The sequence below is a fragment of the Halichondria panicea genome, chromosome 10, assembly GCF_963675165.1.
Source record: "Halichondria panicea chromosome 10, odHalPani1.1, whole genome shotgun sequence".
Classification (NCBI taxonomy): domain Eukaryota; kingdom Metazoa; phylum Porifera; class Demospongiae; order Suberitida; family Halichondriidae; genus Halichondria; species Halichondria panicea.
The window spans coordinates 1,787,015-1,809,179 of record NC_087386.1 but is presented as its reverse complement, the minus strand read 5'-3'; the positions used below and the strand labels follow the sequence as shown (position 1 = coordinate 1,809,179).

The 22,165-nt window shown below is 39.0% G+C and overlaps 2 protein-coding genes and 1 long non-coding RNA gene across 3 annotated transcripts in view; all 3 read right to left on the bottom strand.

Moving 5' to 3' along the window:
• Nucleotides 1-7,970: 7,970 nt before the first annotated feature.
• On the bottom strand, nt 7,971-9,738 carry LOC135342461 (uncharacterized). Its single transcript, XM_064539192.1, has 2 exons — nt 8,792-9,738; nt 7,971-8,692 (listed from the first exon to the last, which is right to left on the bottom strand). The coding sequence occupies exons 1-2, from the start codon at nt 9,705-9,707 to the stop codon at nt 7,971-7,973; spliced, it is 1,638 nt and encodes a 545-aa protein (XP_064395262.1). The 5' UTR covers nt 9,708-9,738.
• Nucleotides 9,739-15,203: 5,465 nt separating this feature from the next.
• Nucleotides 15,204-22,165, bottom strand: part of LOC135343330 (uncharacterized) — a 26,348-nt gene continuing 19,386 nt past the window's right edge. The window contains exon 8 of the long non-coding RNA XR_010397128.1: nt 15,204-15,216. This is a non-coding gene — a long non-coding RNA (uncharacterized LOC135343330). The remainder of the gene's footprint in view (nt 15,217-22,165) is intronic.
• LOC135343327 (uncharacterized) lies at nt 18,655-20,685 on the bottom strand. The gene is made up of 2 exons (XM_064540336.1): nt 19,195-20,685; nt 18,655-19,100 (listed from the first exon to the last, which is right to left on the bottom strand). The coding sequence occupies exon 1, from the start codon at nt 20,544-20,546 to the stop codon at nt 19,644-19,646; it is 903 nt and encodes a 300-aa protein (XP_064396406.1). The 5' UTR covers nt 20,547-20,685; the 3' UTR covers nt 18,655-19,100; nt 19,195-19,643.

Genomic DNA, 22,165 nt, shown 5'->3' with positions numbered 1-22,165 from the left:
ACAGTGACATGCAAGTTTACACAAACAACGTCACTGTTTGACAAACACCAGTGTTCATGAGTCAACTATCTGTTGCTCAATTTAATATTGCAAATTGCAAACACATATCACATGATCTCAATGGAACATGCATGTCCACTATACTATAATTATTTAGATATTTCGACTTTATAGGCTTTCGTTTGACGTTGGGCTTAATCTCCACAGGGGTCTAAGTGGCTGTTTGGACGTCTTCGTCGCTGTTGTGAGTTTCCTAGAAACAGGTGGTTTATATAAAACAGCATTCTCAGATTGCTTCTCAAATGGAATTACTATTGTACACATGTAACACACAAAATGTTTACGGCTAGAGAAAATTAAAGTATCAGGTAAATGGTATGCAAACACAGGATAGTGTTAAAGGTCTGCTCAGTGAAATGTTAATTTCTAGTTTCTATTTTCTAGAGGAGTCGACACACACACGTAGGCTTCGTTATTTGTCAATAACATGTCGTGTCTTTCGGCAATCTCTTCATACGTCACATCCTGCACAGAAATTGAGGTGTCTTCCCTTTCTTGTATGGAGAGAGAATTAGGCACTTGTAAAGCTTCAGTCAAACATATTTTCATCTTGTTGATCTTCCTCAGTAGGTAAACGATGAAGATTATGAGGAGAAGTATTGTGAGTACTATAATAACACTCCCTACTGCAGCTGCTATGATGACAATGGTTTCGTTCATTACAGGGACACGAGTGGTAGTTTCGTTGCCAGGGGATGGAGTGGGAGTGATGCCTGCAGTAATAAATACAAAACTAAGTTATAATTGTTTCTGATAATAAGCATATATAATGTATAATGAAAGTAAACTCAGTCACAGTTTACTTACCCTCTATAGACGTAGAAATGCATGTTTGCAATAACATGTTTGGATCAGTCCCTTCTAATATTGTGAGTTGAGTGACACTCTCTCCTCTGACACCACGACACGTGTAGGCACCTCCATCAGCTAATGAAAGGTTGTGAATTGTTATGCTCAGAATAATACTAGGGACAATAGTGCCATTCTGTAGTGTTATTGTGTTGTTTCCTTCACACACGGACACAGTGTATTTGGTAGAGTCATTTGTTTCACTGCCATTTGTGTTTAGCCACACAGGAGAAGAGAGTGATGACTGGTAACCATGGAGCTCACAGGTCAGGGTAACCTCTCCAGTCTGTAGATACCCACTTACACCAGGCGTAGTAATAACACGCTCTATAAAATGGAATAAACAGCATGCAATTATTATAGTTGTAGTAGTTTTATATTTAAGTACCTGGAAACTCCAATACATACACTGTGGAGTTCATGACATTCGCATCCAGTCTTGTTATTCCCGTACATTCATATTCAGCAGCATCACTAAAGCCTAGTTTGTTGATCGTCAACTTAGTTGTTCTACTTCCATCTCCAATGGTTATTCTGTAGTCCCCTTTATTTTCTATCATATTGTTATCTCTCTCCCACCGCCATGTGTACGAACCTTCACTGGAAACAGTGCACACTAACTCTGTTGATCCTCTTCTCAGGTCCTTTGCACTTGGCTGTATATTGTTTGATGGTGGTATTTGAAATGTTACTTCTGGTTGTAAGTTTGGTTGAAGGTCTGTACAAAAGCGTACTTCACTTAGAAAGATCCAATTAAAATCATGAAATACTGTAAATTGAAACCTAATTCTGAGGTTCACAGCACTAAGTGGTGTGAATGGCCGAATGCTAATAGTTCTGATTTGGTTGTCTGTCTGAGTCAGATCTTGATTGTCAAGTATCCAGTTTGCAATAGTCGTTACAGTTCTACTGTTAATGACTATTGATATTGCAATGTCTGGCAAACTGATTCTGTTGGCAGGACTGTTCAAGAAACTGAGCTCTATAGCTGTAATCCCAGCCATTACTGTAGTGTGGTCAAAGTCAATATACGAATTCATTGAGTTGCTGATCCCAATGAAATGCTCAAAATAACTTGAACTATTGAGATCAGGAGGAAATTGAATGATTGCTCCATCACCCAGTACCACATCGTAGTCACAGATTTCATGGAGATTTTGCCGCATACAATTTGGTGGATAGGTGATGGTAACATCATTGTAATCATTCACATTATCAGACCACAGACGTCGATACGTCGGAGGGTTCACTAAAACAGTAAAGTAAAGTAAATTCTTCAAATGTCTGCCTAAATTTACCTGTTTGATTACAAGTGAGAGCATCACAATAGCCACTGATGAGCAGAGCAGTTAGAAATAGAATCATGATTGTTCAGTTAAAGACAAGACCAACTTCAGCATGATGGATTAGTGATGTACAGTTATGCATGTATGACAGGCCTATATATAGAAAAGGGGTGGGACTATTCATTATAGCAAATATGGGACATATAAAATGGAAAGTACGCATGCATGAATTGACAAATCGACAAATCGAATGATCAGCACATATAGGGACATCAACGTGTGCTGAGGTATATATCGCTGATGACATCAATAAAAACAAATATCAGTGTTCATGAATCAAATCTCTGTTGCTCAATATTATCCCCACTTCAAAAAAATAATGCTTATCTACTACATTATCACATGCCTGTAGATCTGAACATTTTTGCTCAAGCAAGCAATATAGTTAAATAAGGCTTTGGTTTGACATTGGGCTTAATTTCCACAGGGTATAAATGGCTATTTGAATGGCTTCGCCGCTATTGTGGGTTTCCCAGGAACAGGTGGTTTATTCTCAAATTGCTAGAATGTGTGTGAAGCAACTCATATAGAAGTACACACACACACAATACGACACACAGTATGTTTATAAGCTATATATAGACAAATCTAAAGTGTCAGGGTACTAAATAGAATTATGCACAAAATTTAATGATAAATTAGTCAAGGATAATGTTAAAGAGCTGCTCATGCAGTAAAAGTTTAATTTTTTGGCTGTCTATTTTTCTAGAGGAGGAGTCGACACACACACGTAGGCTTCGTTCTTTGTCAATGACATAACGCTTCTTTCGGTAATCTCTTCATATGTCACATCCTGCACAGAAATTGAGGTGTCTTCCCTTTCTTGTATGGAGAGAGAATTAGGTACTTGTACAGCTTTTCAGTCGAGCATATTAAGGAATGTATTATCTTGTTGATCTTCTTCCTCAGTAGGTAAACGATGAATACAATAAGGAGAAGTAATGCAATCACTAGGATAGTTACTATGGATACTAATCCATGTACTGTTGGTAGCAAAACATTATTAGGTGCTAACGTGCGCTGAGTAGTCAAAGGTTGTGCCGTAGTGATAGGGGGTGGTGTAGTGGGAGGGGCTGTCCCTTCTGCAATCACAAGTTGAGTGACACTCTCTCATCCTCTGACACCACGACACGTGTAGTTCCCTCCATCGGCTGATGATAGATTTCGAATCGTAAGGCTGACAATTAAACTAGGGATAGCAGTGCCATTCTCAAAAACAATTGTCTTCGATCCTTCATCAGAAGTGATGGTGTATTTTGTAGATGTGGTTATTTCACTGCCATTTGTGTTTAGCCACACATGAGGAGAGAGTGATGACTGGTAACCATGGAGCTCACAGGTCAGGTTAATCTCTCCAGTCTCATATCCACACACACCAGATGTGGAAACGACATGCTCTAGAAAGGAAGGACAGCAATATACATTTAACAGGTGAATATGTGGATGAGTGCATGCAGGGTGAAGATCGAATGGCAATTTGTTTAGGTACCTGTAAATTCCACTAAATACACTGTTGAGTTCCTTAAATCCACATAGTGTGTTGTTGTTGCTATGCATTCATAATTATCAGCATCACTAAAGTCCAGATTGTTAATCGTCAACTTAGTAGTTCTACTTCCGTCTCCAATGGTGATCTTGTAGTCACCATTATTTTCTAAAAAAGTGTTGTCTCTCTTCCACTGCCATACGTACGATCCTTCTCCCGAAATAGTGCACACTAACTCTGTTGATCCTCTTCTCAAATTGTCTGCACTTGGCTGAACAATAATTGATGATAGTGTTCGAAAAATGACATTAATAAGTTGAAGAGGTGGTTGAAGGTCTGTGCAAAATTGTACTTCACTTAGAAAAACCCAATCAAAATCATGAAACACTGTGAATTGGAACCTAAATACTTGTTTCGGTTCGGTCGCTAAAGCCTCGGTTATATTCAATAACAGATAGTCTAGGTTCTGGCAAACTGATTCCGTTGGCAGGACTGTTCAAGAAACTGAGTTCTATAGCAGTAATCCCAGCCGTTGCTGTAGTGAGGTCAAAGTGAATAAAACTATTCAATGAGTCTCTGTTCCAAGTAACGAAATAACTTAAACTATTGAGATCAGGAGGAGATGGAATGATTGCTTCGTCACCCAGTACAACACTGTAATCACAGACAGTGAATCTATCAAGAAAGTTTCCCTGTGTACAATTTGATGGATAGGTGATCAGAACATCGTTGTATGTAATTGAATCACCATCTAACCACAGACCTTGATACAGTGTAGGAAGGGCTAATCGGTTGGAACATACAACATGAAAATGAGTCTTCAAATGTCTGCTTAAATTTACCTGTTTGATTACAAGTGAGAGCATCACAATAGCCACTGATGAGCAGAGCAGTTAGAAATAGAATCATAATTGTTCAGTTAAGAGCCTGTTAGTCCAACCGATTTTAAATTATGAGTACATGTATAAAATTATAGGCGGTGTTTTTAAGAGTGGTATATAGAAACCAATATGCGGCATGCATATGAGAATGGGTTCAATTAAACACCTTGAATTGACAAATTGAATGTGTTGAAATAATTTGCACATCGTCAACAGTTTACTGAGATATAAAGCTAGTTTACATAATCTGCAGGACAACTTTATACATAAAATGTCAATGTTTGATATACGGTGCTCATGAACTTCAACTCTGTTGCTCAATTTTCTTACTTACACAAAAATTACATACAGTTCGTAAAATTGGCTGTTTGGACGGCTTCGTTGTTATAGTGGGTTTTCCAGGAACAGGTTTATTAAACAGTATTCTCAGATTGGTAGCTATATATATTCTGTAAGCAACACACAACATAATATATACAGCTATAGCCTTGTCCCCATCACCACTTCATCCATACTCGAAAAGACGCCTGAGAAGGAGGCTAGTTTACAGCTATAGACAAATTAAAGTGTTAGGGTAAATGGATTTGAACAAACTAATTCACAAATAAACTAATACAAACAATGGTTAACACAAACATTAAAAAATTTATCCAGGATAATGTTAATAACTTTTCGGTTGGTCTATTTTTCTAGAAGAGTTGACAAACACACGTAGGCTTCGTTCTTTGACAATGACATGACGCTTCTTTCAGCAATCTCTTCATATGTCACATCCTGCACAGAAATTGAGGTGTCTTCCCTTTCTTGTATGGAGAGAGAATTAGGTATTTGTACAGCTTCAGTCGAGCGTATTAAGAAATGTAGTATCTTGTTGATCTTCTTCCTCAGTAGGTAAACGATGAAGATTATGAGGAGAAGTATTGTGAGTGCTATAATAACAGTCACTACAGCAGCTGCTATGGTGACAATGGTTTCGTTGCCAGGGGATGAAGTGGGGGTGATACCTGAATCAAAAAACAAAATAATAATAAATATAAACTCAGTCACTGTTTACTCACCCTTTATAGACGTAGAAATTCTTGTTTGGGATAATATGTATCGATCAGTCCCTTCTAATATTGTGAGTTGAGTGACACTCTCTCCTCTGACACCACGACACGTGTAGTTACCTCCATCGGCTGATGAAAGGTGGTGAAATGTGATGTCCAAAATAATACTAGGGACGACAGTGCCATTCTGTAGAATTATGGTGTTGAGTCCTTCATGCATGCAAAGACAGAGTGTATTTTGTAGTGGTAGTTATTTCACTGCCACCCAAGTCCAGCCACACAGGAGGAGAGAGTGATGACTGGTAACCATGGAGCTCACAGGTCAGGGTAACCTCTCCAGTCTGTAGATATCTACTGACATCAGGTGTAGTAATGACACGCTCTAGAATGGAAGGAAGAGCAAGTTAATTAGTCATGTATTAAGTAATTTAGGTACCTGAGAACTCCACTAAATACACTGTTGAGTTCATTAAATCCACATCGTGTGTTGTTGTTGCTATGCATTCATAATTATCAGCATCACTAAAGTCCAGATTGTTAATCGTCAATTAACTTAGTTGTTCTGCTTCCATCTCCAATGGTGATTCTGTAGTCCCCATTATTTTCCATTAATATGATACCATTGTCTCTCTTCCACTGCCATACGTACGATCCTTCACTGGAAACAGTGCACACTAACTCTGTTGATCTTCTTCTCAGGTCGTCTGCACTTGGCTGAACAACAATTGATGATGGTGCTTGAAGGATGACAGCCTTAAGTTGTTGAAAAGGAGGTTGAGGCTGTGTGCAAAATCGTATTTCACTCAGAAAGATCCAATCAAAATCATGAAACACTGTGAATTGGAACCTAATTCTGAGGTTCGTAGCACTAAGTGGTGGGAATGGCCGAATGCTAATAGTTCTGATTTGGTTGTCTGTCTGATCAAGATCTTGATTATCAAATACCCAGGTTTTAAAGTTTGTTTCGTTTCGAACACTAAGGCCACGTTTATATTCAACTACAGATAGTCTAGGTTCTGGCAAACTTATTCCACTGGCAGGACTGTTCAAGAAACTGAGTTCTATAGCAGTAATCCCAGCCGTTGCTGTAGTGAGGTCAAAGTCAATAAAACTATTCAATGAGTCTCTGTTCCAAGTAATGAAATGTCTGAAATAACGTGAACTATAGAGATCAGGAGGAGATGGGATGATTGCTCCGTCACCCAGTACAACACTGTAATCACAGACAGTGAATCTTTCAAGAATGTTAGGCTGTGTACAATTTGATGGATAGGTGATCAGAATATCGTTGAATCTAATTACTTCACCACCATTTAACCACAGACCTCGATACAGTGTAGGAAGAACTAATTGGTTGGAATACAACATGAAATAAATTTTCTAATGTCTGTTAAATTTACCTGTTTGATTACAATTAGTGAGAGCATCACAATAGCCACTGATGAGCAGAGCAGCTAGAAATAGAATTATGACTGCTCAGATTAGAGCAAGAGCTAGTTTGTGTTAGTACAACTTTAGCTATGAATATTTTTACAAGAGTTGCAGTATCTACTCATTATATAGTGGAAGGTATACGCATGAATGGAAAAAGTGAATGATCAGCACATAATAGGGACGTCAACAACTGATGTACTGAGGTATTACTGAGTAATTATGATATGGTTTAAATAATTTCCCACACTACAGTGACAAGTTTACAAACAACGTCAATGTTTGACAAACAAACACAAACACCAGTGTTCATGAGTCAACTCTCAGTTGATTAATTTAATATAGCAACTTGCAAAAATACTTAACATACTAATGACATTGGGCTTAATCTCCACAGGGGGTCTAACTCGCTGTTTGGACGTCTTTGTCGCTATTGTGAGTTTCCTAGGAACAGGTGGTTTTTATAAAACAGCATTCTCAGATTGCTTCTCAAATGGAGTTACTATTGTACACACGTAACACACAAAATGTTTACAGCTAGAGAAAATTAAAGTATCAGGTAAATGGTATTCAAACACAGGGTAGTGTTAAAGGTCTGCTCAGTGAAATGTTAATTTCTAATTTCTATTTTCTAGAGGAGTCGACACACACACGTAGGCTTCGTTCTTTGTCAATAACCAGCATTCTCAGATTGCTATATATAGACATTTCAAAGCAACTCAAATGGAACCACATATTATACGTATCAGGGTAAAGGGTATATACAGTAAATGGATAATTATGCAAGTGCACATAACAATACTAAATACAGACATTGACAAATTAGTCAGGATTAAGTTAAAGGACTGCTCAGTAAAAGTTTAGTTGTCTATTTTTCTAAAGGAGTCGACACACACACGTAGGCTTCGTTCTTTGTCAATGACATGATGCTTCTTTCGGCAATCTCTTCATACGTCACATCCTGCACAGAAATTGAGGTGTCTTCCCTTTCTTGTATGGAGAGAGAATTAGGTACTTGTACAGCTTCAGTCGAACGTATTAAGGAATGTATTATCTTGTTGATCTTCTTCCTCAGTAGGTAAACGATGAATACAATGAGGAGAAGTAATGCAATCACTAGGATAGTTACTATGGATACTAATCCATGTACTGTTGGTAGCAAAACATTATTAGATGCTAACGTGCCCTGAGTAGTCACAGGTAGTGCAGTAGTGGGAGGGGGTGGTGTAGTGAGAGGGGGTGGTGTAGTGGGAGGGGCTGTCTCTTCTGCAATCACAAGTTGAGAGACACTCTCTCCTCCTCTGACACCACGACACGTGTAGTTCCCTCCATCGGCTGATGATAGATTGTGAATTGTAAGGCTAACAATCACACTAGGGATAGCAGTGCCATCTTCAAAGACAATTGTGTTCCCTCCTGAACCAGAAGTGATGTTGTATTTTGTAGATGCGGTTATTTCACTGCCACCCAAGTCCAGCCACACAGGAGGAGAGAGTGATGACTGGTAACCATGGAGCTCACAGGTCAGGGTAACCTCTCCAGTCTGTAGATAGTCATACCCACACACACCAGATGTGGAAACGATATGCTCTAGAAAGGAAGGACAGCAATATATATTTAATAGGTGAATATGTGCACGAGTACATGCAGGGTGTAGAAGGGAAAGTTGTTATCAAGTAATTTAGGTACCTGGAAACTCCACTAAATACACTGTTGAGTTCATTAAATCCACATCCTGTGTTGTTGTTGCTATGCATTCATAATTATCAGCATCACTAAAGTCCAGATTGTTAATCGTCAACTTAGTAGTTCTACTTCCGTCTCCAATGGTGATTGTGTAGTCACCATTATTTTCTAAAAAAGTGTTATTTCTCTTCCACTGCCATGTGTACGAACCTTCACTGGAAACAGTGCACACTAACTCTGTTGATCTTCTTCTCAGGTCGTCTGCACTTGGCTGAACAACAATTGATGATGGTGCTTGAAGGATGACAACCTTAAGTTGTTGAAAAGGAGGTTGAGGCTGTGTGCAAAATCGTATTTCACTCAGAAAGATCCAATCAAAATCATGAAGCACTGTAAATTGAAACCTTATTCTGAGGTTTGCAGCACTAAGTGGTGTGAGTGGCCGAATGCTAATAGTTCTGATTTGGTTGTCTGTCTGATCAAGATCTTGATTATCAAATACCCAGGTTATAATACTTGTTTCGTTTCGATCTCTCAGGCCTGGGGCATATTCAATAACAGATAGTCTAGGTTCTGGCAAACTGATTCCGTTGACTGGACTGTTAAAGAAACTGAGCTCTATAGCAGTAATCCCAGCCGTTGCTGTAGTGAGGTTAAAGTCAATAAAACTATTCAACGAGTCTCTGTTCCAAGTAATGAAGTGGGTGAAATAACTTGAACTATTGAGATCAGGAGGAGATGGAATGATTGTTCCGTCACCCAGTACAACACTGTAATCACAAGTGAATCTAGCAAAAAAGTGTCTCTGTGTACAATTTGATGGATAGGTGATCAGAACATCGTTGTATGTAATTGGATCACCATCTAACCACAGACCTCGATACAGTGTAGGAAGGGCTAATCGGTTGAAATACAACATGAAAATAAGTCTTCAAATGTTTGCTTAAGCCTTACCTGTTTGATTACAAGTGAGAGCATCACAATAGCCACTGATGAGCAGAGCAGTTAGAAATAGAATCATGATTGTTCAAGAGACAATAGTTTGTTAGTCCAACTTTTGCGAATTAGTGATGTACATGCACATAAGAGAGGCGGATATAGAATGCATGAGGTGGAATTATCATAGATAAGCAAATATGGGACATGTGTAATAGATAATGGAAAGTGAAATGACAAATGACAATCGCATGACCTGCACATGGGACGTCAATGTGTACTGAGCTATAATTACCGATAATGTCAACTAAAAACAAATATCAGTGTACATGAATCAGATTTCTTCTTGATTAGCTACATATCACATTACCTCAAAGGAGTAACGAATGTTTGCTATACCAAGCAAGTTAGATTATATAGTTATATATATTTTGAGGCAAGGCAAGGCTTTGGTTTGACATTGGGCTTAATCTCCATGCACAGGGGGTCTAAGTGGCTGTTTGGACGTCTTCGTCGCTATTGTGGGTTTCCCAGGAACAGGTGGTTTATTTAATAGCATTCTCAGATTGCTAGAATTTCTGTAAGCAATTCAAATGAAAATACCATTGTACATGCATACAAACACACAACGTAACACAGGGTGTTTACAGCTGTAAAGTCTAAGGGTAAATGGATTTGCATAAATGCACAAACTATATAGTAAACACAGACACATTTACAAAGTAAAAAAGTTATTTTTTGGTTGTCTATTTTTCTAGAGGAGTCGACACACACACATAGGCTTCGTTCTTTGTCAATGACACGACGCGTCTTTTGGAAATCTCTTCATATATCACATCCCGCACATAAATTGAGGTGTCTTCTTTTTCTTGTATGGAGAGCGAATTAGATACTTGTACAGCTTCAGTCGAGCGTATTAAGGAATTCTTTGTCTTGTTGACTTTCCTCAGTAGGTAAATGATGAAGACAACGAGGAGAAGTAACGCGATCACTAGGATAGTTACTATGGATACTAATCCATATACTATAGGTAGCAAAACATTACTAGGTGCTAACGAACGCTGAGAGGTCAAAGGTGGTGTAGTGAGAGGGGGTGGTGTAGTGGGAGGCGCTGCTCCTTCTAAAATGGCAAATTGAGTGACACTCTCTCCTCCTCTGACACCACGACACGTGTAGGTACCTCCATCAGCTAACGATAGATCTAGAATTCTAAGCCTGACAATCACACTAGGGTTAGTAATTCCATTCTCAGAAATAATTGTGTTCAAACCTTCACCAGAAGTGATGGTGTATTTTGTAGTGGTGGTTATTTCACTGCCACCCAAGTCCAGCCACACAGGAGGAGAGAGCTAGTGATGACTGGTAACCATGGAGCTCACAGGTCAAGTTAACCTCTTCTGTGTGTCGATATCCACACACACCAGATGTGGAAACGACATGCTCTAGAAAGGATGGACAGTAATAGGTGAGTATGTTAGTATGATACTTACGTACCTGGAAACTGCACTAAATACGTTGTTGAGTTCTTTAAACCCACATTCAGTTTCTGTGCTGCTATGCATTCATAATTAGCAGCATTACTGAAGTCCAGTTTATTTATCCTCAACTTAGTAGTTCTACTTCCGTCTCCAATGGTGACTGTGTAGTGGCCTTTCTTTTCTATTCCATTCTTTCCTATTGTATTTTTATCTCTCTTCCACTGCCATACGTACGATCCTTCAAAGGAGGTTGAGGCTGTGTGCAAAACCGTATTTCACTTAGAAAAAATCAATCAAAATCATGAAGCACTGTGAATTGGAACCTAACTGAGGTTCGCAGCACTAAGTGGTGTGAGTAGCCGAATGCTAATAGTTCTGATTTGGTTGTCTGCCTGAGCCAGATCTTGATTATCAAATATCCAGGTTGTTATACTTGTTTCACTTCGATCTCTCAGGCTTGGGGCATAGGTTCTGGCAAATTGATTCCGTTGACTGGACTGTTCAAGAAACTGAGTTCTATAGCAGTAATCCCAGCTGTTGCTGTAGTGAGGTTAAAGTCAATAAAACTATTCAATGAATCTCTGTTCCAAGTAATGAAATGTCTGAAATAACTTGCACTATTGAGATCAGGAGGAGCTGGAATGATTGCTCCGTCCCTGTAATCACAGACAATGTATCTAGCAAGAATGTTTGGCTGTGTACAATTTGATGGATAGGTGATCAGAACATCGTTGTATTTAATTGGTTCACCATCTAACCACAGACCTCGATACATCGTAGGGTTAACTAAACAGTTGGATTACAATATGAAATAAATTTTCAAATGTCTGCTTAAGCTTACCTGTTTGATTACAAGTGAGAGTATCACAATAGCCACTGATGAGCAGAGCAGTTAGAAATAGAATCATGACTGCTCAGATTAGAGCAAGAGCTAGTTTGTGTAAGTATAAAACTTTAGCTATGAATATGTGTACAAGAGTTGCAGTATATACCGTATAGCGCGAAATTTTCGAGGCACTTATATTTCGTGGATTGGCCTCTAAAAGCCATTTCGTTGCACAATGTTCGCGGAATGACTGCTTACCGGAAGCCACGCCTTTAGATCTTGCACGTTATAGCAGGTAAAGAACGATTTTCGTGGACTTAATTTTCGTGTAGGATTGCTAACCCACGAAATCCACGAAAATTAAGCCCCTCGAAAATTTCGCGCTATACGGTACTCAGAATGGGGGTATGCAGAATGGAACAAATTATTAGTGGAAGGATTACGCATGAATTGAAAAAGTGAATGATCTGCACATAATAGGGACGTCAACAACTAATGTACTGAGATATTACTGAGTAATTATGATATGGTTTAAATAATTTCCCACACTAAAGTGACAAGTTTATACAAACAACGTCACTGTTTGACAAACAATCACAAACACCAGTGTTCATGAGTCAACTCTCAGTTGATCAATTTAATATCGCAAAATACTTAGACATACTATACATATCATATGATCTCAATGGAACATGCATGTCCGCTATTAGATATTTCGACTTTATAGGCTTTCGTTTGACATTGGGCTTAATCTCCTCAGGGTGTCAAGTGGCTGTTTGGACGTCTTCGTCGCTATTGTGGGTTTCCCAGGAACAGGTGGTTTATTTAACAGCATTCTCAGATTGCTTCTCAAATGGAGTTACTACTGTACACAAGTAACACACAAAATGTTTACAGCTAGAAAAATTAAAGTGTCAGGTAAAATGGTATATGCAAACAAAAGTAAACACAGGATAGTGTTAAAGGTCTGCTCAGTGAAATGTATTTTTAAGTTCTATTTTCTAGAGGAGTCGATACACACACGTAGGCTTCGTTATTTGTCAATAAAATGTCGTGTCTTTCGGCAATCTCTTCATATGTCACATCCTGCACAGAAATTGAGGTGTCTTCCCTTTCTTGTATGGAGAGAGAATTAGGTACTTGTAAAACTTCAGTCAAACGTATTTTCATCTTGTTGATCTTCCTCAGTAGGTAAACGATGAAGATTATGAGGAGAAGTAATGTGAGTACTATAATAACAGTCACTACTGCAGCTGCTATGGTGACAATGGTTTCATCCATTACAGGGACACGAGTGGTAGTTTCGTTGCTAGGGGGTAGAGTGGGGGTGATACCTGCAGTAAATATGAGAGAATAATAACCAGTAGAAAGCAAGTCATAATTTTTTACTGATAATAGGCATATAAAATGTATAATGAAAGTAAACTCAGTCACAGTTTACTCACCCTCTATAAACGTAGAGATGTATGTTTGTGATAACATGTTTGGATCAGTCCCTTCTAATATTGTGAGTTGAGTGACACTCTCCTCTGACACCACGACACGTGTAGGTGCCTCCATCGGCTGACGAAAGGTTGTGAATTGTGATGTTGAAAATGATACTAGGGACGACAGTGCCATTCTGTAGAATTATGGTGTTGTTTCCTTCACACACAGACACAGTGTATTTGGCAGAGTCATTTGTTTCACTACCATTTGTGTTTAGCCACACAGGAGGAGAGAGTGATGACTGGTAACCATGGAGCTCACAGGGCAGAGTAACCTCTCCAGTCTGTAAATATCCCCTGACATCAAGTGTAGTAATGACATGCTCCAAAAAAAGGAAGACAGTAACAAACAGTATGTATAAGTAAGAGGTTTAGGTACCTGGAAACTCCAATACATACACTGCTGAATTAACGACATTCGCATCTCGTCTTGTCATTACCGTACATTCATATTCAGCAGCATCACTTATAAAGTCTAGATTGTTGATTGTCAGCTTAGTTGTTCTACTTCCGTCTCCAATGGTGATTGTGTAGTCGCCGTTATTTACTATCATAACATTATCTCTCTCCCACTGCCATGTGTATGAACCTTCACTGGAAACAGTGCACACTAACTCTGTTGATCTTCTTCTCAGATCACCCGCACTTGGCTGTATATAGTTTGATGATGGCGTTTGAAATGTTACTTCTGGTTGTTGAAGGTCTGTGCAAAATCGTATTTCACTCAGAAAGACCCAATCAAAATCATGAAGCACTGTGAATTGGAACCTAATTCTGAGGTTTGCAGCACTAAGTGGTGGGAATGGCCGAATGCTAATAGTTCTGATTTGGTTGTCTGTCTGAGCCAGATCTTGATTATTAAGTATCCAGGTTGTAATACTTGTTTCGTTTCGATCCCTAAGGCCTGGGGTATATTCAATAACAGATAGTCTAGGTTCTGGCAAACTGATTCTGTTGGCAGGACTGTTCAAGAAACTGAGCTCTATAGCAGTAATCCCAGTCGTTGCTGTAGTGAGGTCAAAGTCAATAAAACTGTTCAATGAGTCTCTGTTCCAAGCAATGAAATATCTGACATAACTTGCACTATTGAGATCAGGAGGAGATGGAATGATTGCTCTGTCACCCAGTACCACATTATAATCACAGGCAGTGAAGCTAGCAAAAAAATACTGTGTACAATTTGATGGATAGGTGATCAGAACATCATTGTATGTAATTGGATCACCATCTAACCACAGACCTCGATACAGTGTAGGAAGGACTAATCGGTTGGAATACAACATTAAAATAATTCGATGCTACTTAAACTTATATACCTGTTTGAGTGCAAGTGAGAGTATCACAATAGCCACTGATGAGCAGAGCAGTTAGAAATAGAATCATGATTGTTCAGTTAAGAGCCTGTTAGTCCAACCGATTTTAAATTATGAGTAGACTACATGTATAAAATTATAGGCGGAAATAGAGATGTTTTTAAGAGTGGAATTATAGAAAGTAAATATGTGGTATGCATATAAGAATGGGTTCAATCAAACACATCCATGAATTGACAAATTGAAATAATTTGCACATCGTCACAGTGTACTGAGGTATATAACATAGCTAGTTTGCATAATCTGCAGTAATAATTTGACAACTTTATACAGATAATGTCAATGTTTGATATACGGTGTTCATGAATCAACTCTCTGTTGCTCAATTCTCTTTAATACTCACAAAAAAATTACATACAGTACGTATTATAGCTACTGCATGACTTCAACACAATGTTATTATGACATACCAAGCAAATTACATATTTTGAGGCTTAGGCTTTGGTTTGACATTGGGCTTAAACTCCACAGGGTAGAACTGGCTGTTTGACGGCTTTGTCGCTATTGCATGTGGGTTTCCCAGGAACAGGTGGTTTATTATATAGACATTTCAAAGCAACTCAAATGGAACCACATATATGTGTCAGAGTATATAGGGTAAATGGATAACAAATACACAAACAATAGTAAATACAGACATTGTGACAAATTAGTCCAGGATAATGTTAAAGGCTGCTCAGTAAAAGTTTAATTTTTTTGGTTGTCTATTTTTCTAAAGGAGTCGACACACACACGTAGGCTTCGTTCTTTGTCAATAACATGTTGCTTCTTTCAGCAATCTCTTCATATGTCGCGTCTTGCACAGAAATTGAGGTGTCTTCCCTTTCTTGTATGGAGAGAGAATTAGGTACTTGTACAGCTTCAGTCGAACGTATTAAGGAGTTTATTATCTTGTTGATCTTCTTCCTCAGTAGGTAAACGATGAAGACAAGGAGGAGAAGTAATGCAATCACTAGGATAGTTACTATGGACACTAATCCATGTACTGTTGGTAGCAAAACATTATTAGGTGCTAACGTCCCTTGAGTAGTCACAGGTAGTGCAGTAGTGGGAGGGGCTGTCCCTTCTGTAATCACAAGTTGAGTGACACTCTCTCCTCCTCCGACACCACGACACGTGTAGTTCCCTCCATCGGCTAACGATAGATCTCGAATTCTAAGCCTGACAATCACACTAGGGATAGCAGTGCCATTCTCAAAAACGATGGTGTTCCCTCCTTCACCAGAAGTGATGGTGTATTTTGTAGATGCGGTTATTTCACTGCCACCCAAGTCCAGCCACACAGGAGGAGAGAGTGATGACTGGTAACCATGGAGCTCACAGGTCAGGGTAACCTCTCCAGTCTGTAGATACCCACACACACCAGATGTGGAAACGACATGTTCTAGAAAGGAAGGACAGCAATATACATTTAATAGGTGAATATGTACACGAGTACATGCAGGGTGTAGAATGGCAATTTGTATCAAGTAATTTAGGTACCTGGAAATTCCACTAAATACACTGTTGAGTTCATTAAATCCACATCGTGTGTTGTTTTTGCTATGCATTCATAATTAGCAGCATCGCTAAATTCCAGATTGTTAATCATCAGTTTAGTTGTTCTGCTTCCGTCTCCAATGGTGATTCTGTAGGACTCACCATTTTCCATCATTATGATAGCATTGTCTCTCCTCCACTGCCATACGTACGATCCTTCACCCGAAATAGTACACACTAACTCTGTTGATCCTCTTCTCAGGTCGCCTGCATTTGGCTGAACAATAATCGATGATGGTGTTCGAAGTATGACAGCGTTAATAAGTTGAAAAGGAGGTTGAGACTGTGTGCAAAATCTTATTTCACTCAGAAAGACCCAATCAAAATCATGAAACGCTGTGAATTGAAACCTAATTCTGAGGTTCGCAGCACTAAGTGGTGTGAGTGGCCGAATCCTCTGACACCACGACACGTGTAGGTACCTCCATCGGCTAATGAAAGGTTGTGAATTGTGATGTCCAAAATTATATTAGGGACAACAGTGCCATTCTGTAGAATTATTGTTTTGTTTCCTTCACACACAGACACAGTGTATTTGGCAGAGTCATTTGTTTCACTACCATTTGTGTTTAGCCACACAGGAGGAGAGAGTGTTGACTGCATGGTAACCATGGAGCTCACAGGTCAGGGTAACCTCTCCAGTCTGTAGATACCCACTGACATCAGGTGTTGTAATGACATGCTCTGGAATGGAAGGAACAGCAAGTTAATTAGTCATGTATTAAGTAATTAATTTTAGGTACCTGGAAACTCCACTAAATACACTGTTGAGTTCATTAAATCCACATCGTGTGTTGTTGTTGCTATGCATTCATAATCAGCAGCATCACTAAAGTCCAGATTGTTAATCGTCAACTTAGTTGTTCTGCTTCCATCTCCAATGGTGATTCTGTAGTCCTTACTATTTTCTATAATAGCATTGTTTCTCTTCCACTGCCATACGTACAATCCTTCACTGGAAACAGTGCACACTATATCTGTTGATCCTCTTCTCAGGTCGTCCGCACTTGGCTGAACAATAATTGATGATGGTGTTTGAAGGATTACAGCCTTAAGTTGTTGAAAAGGAGATAGAGGCTGTGTGAGGTTCGCAGCACTAAGTGATGTGAATAGCCGAATACTATAATAGTTCTGATTTGGTTGTCTGTCTGAGTCAGATCTTGATTATCAAATTATACAGGTTGTGATACTTGTTTCGGTTCGATCTCTCAGGCTTCGGGTATATTCAACTACAGATAGTCTAGGTTCTGGCAAACTGATTCGACTGGCAGGACTGTTCAAGAAACTGAGCTCTATAGCAGTAATCCCAGCCGTTGCTGTAGTGAGGTCAAAGTCAATAAAACTATTCAATGAGTCTCTGTTCCAAGCAATGAAATGTCTGAAATAACTATTGAGATCAGGAGGAGATGGAATGATTGCTCCGTCACCCAGTACAACACTGTAATCACAGACAATGTATCTAGCAAGAATGCTCCTCCGTGTACAATTTGATGGATAGGTGATCAGAACATCGTTGTATGTAATTGGATCACCATCTAACCACATACCTCGATACAGTGTAGGAAGGGCTAATTGGCATAAAATAAATGTTCAAAATTAATGTCTGCCTAAGCTCACCTGTTTGATTACAAGTGAGAGCATCACAAATAGCCACTGATGAGCAGAGCCGTTAGAAATTAGAAATAGAATCATGATTGCTCAGATTATAGTAACTGAATAATTATGTGTACAAGAGTTGCAGTACTCATTATATATAGAATATATATGGGGGGGCAGAATGGAGCAAATTATATACGCATGAATTGATAAAGTGAATGATCTGCACATAGGGACGTCAACAACTGATGTACTGAGGTAATACTGAGTAATTATGATATGGTTTATATAACTTCCCATACTAAAGTGACAAGTTTATCAAATAACGTCACTGTTTGACAAACAATCACAAACACCAGTGTTCATGAGTCAACTCTCAGTTGCTCAATTTAATATCGCAAAATACTTAGACATACTAACATGATCTCAATGGAACATGCATGTCCGCTCTATACTACAGATATTTCGACTTTATAGGCTTTCGTTTGACATTGGGCTTAATCTCCACAGGGGGTCTAAACTCGCTGTTTGGACGTCTTTGTCGCTATTGGGTTTCCCAGGAACAGGTGGTTTATTTTATAAAACAGCATTCTCAGATTGCTTCTTAAATGGAATTACTATTGTACACACGTAACACACAAAATGTTTTTACAGATAGAGAAAATTAAAGTATCAGGTAAATGGTATTCAAACAACACAGGATAGTGTTAAAGGTCTGCTCAGTGAAATTTTAATTTATATTTTCTAGAGGAGTCGATACACACACATAGGCTTCGTTCTTTGTCAATAACTTGTCATTTTTTTCGGTAATCTCTTCATATGTCACATCCTGCACAGAAATTGAGGTGTCTTCCCTTTCTTGCATGGAGAGAGAATTAGGTACTTGTAAAGCTTCAGTCGAACGTATTTTCATCTTGTTGATCTTCCTCAGTAGGTAAACGATGAAGATTATGAGGATAAGTATTGTGAGTACTATAATAACACTCCCTACTGCAGCTGCTATGATGACAATGGTTTCATCCATTACAGGGACACGAGTGGTAGTTTCGTTGCCAGGAGATGGAGTGGGAGTGATACCTGCAGTAATAAATACGAAACCAAGTTATAATTGTTTCTGATAATAGGCATATATAATGTATAATGAAAGTAAACTCAGTCACAGTTTACTCACCCTCTATAGACGTAGAAATGCATGTTTGCGATACCATGTTTGGATCAGTCCCTTCCAATATTGTGAGTTGAGTGACACTCTCTCCTCTGACACCACGACACGTGTAGGTACCTCCATCAGCTAATGAAAGGTTGTGAATTATGATGTTGAAAATGATACTAGGGACGACAGTGCCATTCTGTAGAATCATGGTGTTGTTTCCTTCACACACGGACACAGTGTATTTGGCAGAGTCATTTGTTTCACTGCCATTTGTGTTTATATCCACACAGGAGGAGAGAGTGATGACTGGTAACCATGGAGCTCACAGGTCAGGGTAACCTCTCCAGTCTGTAGATATCCACTGACATCAGGTGTAGTAATGACACGCTCTAAAAAAAGGAAGACAGCAACAAACAGTATGTATATAAGTAAGAGCAGGAGTACTTAATGTACTCCTGGTAAGATGTTTAGGTACCTGGAAATTCCAGTACATACACTGCTGAGTTCATGACATTTGCATCTCGTCTTGTCATTCCCGTACATTCATATTTAGCAGCATCACTAAAGTCTAGATTATTGATTGTCAGCTTAGTTGTTCTACTTCCATCTCCAATGGTGATTCTGTAGTCCTCTTTATTCACTATTATAACATTATCTTTCTTCCACTGCCATGTGTACGATCCTTCACTAGAAACAGTGCACACTAACTCTGTTGATCCTCTTCTCAGGTCCTCTGCATCTGGCTGGATATTGTTTGATGGTGGCATTTGAAATATTACTTCTGGTTGTAAGTTTAGTTGAAGGTCTGTACAAAAGCGTACTTCACTTAGAAAGACCCAATCAAAATCATGAAACACTGTAAATTGGAACCTAATTCTGAGGTTCACAGCACTAAGTGATCTGAATGGCCGAATGCTAATAGTTCTGATTTGGTTGTCTGTCTGATCAAGATGTTCATTATCAAATATCCAGCTTGCAATGGGCGATACAGTTCCAAAATGAACTACTGATATTGTAATATCAGGCAAACTGATTCTGTTGGCGGGACTGTTAAAGAAACTGAGCTCTATAGCAGTAATCCCAGCCGTTGCTGTAGTGAGGTCAAAGTCAATAAAACTATTCAATGAGTCTCTGTTCCAAGTAATGAAGTGTCTGAAATAACTCGAGCTATTGAGATCAGGAGGAGATGGAATGATTGCTCCATCACCCAGTACAACACTGTAATCACAGACAGTGAATCTAGCAAGAATGTTAGGCTGTGTACAATTTGATGGATAGGTGATCAGAACATCGTTGTATGCAATTGGATCACCATCTAACCACAGACCTCGATACAGTGTAGGAAGGGCTAATCGGTTGAAATATAACATGAAAATAAGTCTTCAAATGTCTGCTTAAGCTTACCAGTTTGATTACAAGTGAGAGCATCACAATAGCCACTGATGAGCAGAGCAGTTAGAAATAGAATCATGATTGTTCAAGAGACAATAGTTTGTTAGTCCAACTTTTGCAAATTAGCTATGTAGACCTACATGTACATAGAAGAGGTGGATATAGAATGAGGTGGAACTAACATTAGATAAGCAAATATGGGACAGATAATGGAGTGACAAATGACAATCGAATGACCTGCACATGGGATGTCAACGTGTACTGAACTAATAACGTCAACTAAAAACAAATATCAGTGTACATGAATGAGATCTCTTCTGCATGGAAACTTTTAGCTACTATACATATCACATTACCTCAAAGGAGTAACAAGTGTTTGCTATACCAAGCAACTTATATATTTCGAGGCAAGGAAAGGCTTTGGGATGACATTGGGCTTAATCTCCATGCACAGGGGATTTCCTAACAGGGGGTAGAACTGGCTATTTGGACGTCTTCGTCGCTATTGTGGGTTTCCCAGGAACAGGTAGTTTATTAACAGCATTCTAGAATTTCTGTAAGCAACTCAAATGAAACTACAATTGTACGTGCATACACACACACAACGTAACACACAGGGTGTTTACAGCTATAAAGTCTAAGGGTAAATGGATTTGCATAAATGCAAACTATAGTAAACACAGACACATTGACGAAGTAAAAAAAGTTACTTTTTGGTTGTCTATTTTTCTAGAGGAGTCGACACACATACGTAGGCTTCATTCTTTGTCAATGACACGACGCGTCTTTCGGAAATCTCTTCATATATTACATCCTGCACAGAAATTGAGGTGTCTTCCCTTTCTTGTATGGAGAGAGAATTAGGTACTTGTAAAGCTTCAGTCGAGCGTATTAAGGAATTCTTTGTTTTGTTGATCTTCCTCAGTAGGTAAACGATGAAGATAATGAGGAGAAGTAATGCAATCACTAGGAGAGTTACTATAGATACTAATCCGTACACTATAGGTAGCAAAACATTACTGAGTGCTAACGAGGTCAAAGGTGGTGTACTGGGAGGGGCTATTCCTTCTAAAATGGCAAGGTGAGTGACACCTTTCCCTCCTCTGACACCACGACACGTGTAGGTACCTCCATCAGCTAACGATAGATCTCGAATTCTAAGCATGACAATCACACTCGGGTTAGTAATTCCATTCTCAGAGACAATTACGTTCAACCCTTCACCAGAAGTGATGGTGTATTTTGATTTTGTAGTGGTGGTTATTTCACTGCCATTTGTGTTTAGCCACACAGGAGGAGAGAGTGATGACTGGTAACCATGGAGTTCACAGGTCAAGGTAACCTCTTCTGTGTGTCGATATCCACACACACCAGATGTGGAAACGACATGCTCTAGAAAGGATGGACAGTAATAGGTGAGTATGTGAGTATGATACTTACGTACCTGGAAACTCCACTAAATACGTTGTTGAGTTCTTTAAATCCACATCGTGTGTTGTTGTTGCTATACATTCATAATTAGCAGCATTACTGAAGTCCAGTTTGTTTATCCTCAACTTAGTTGTTCTACTTCCGTCTCCAATGGTGACTGTGTAGT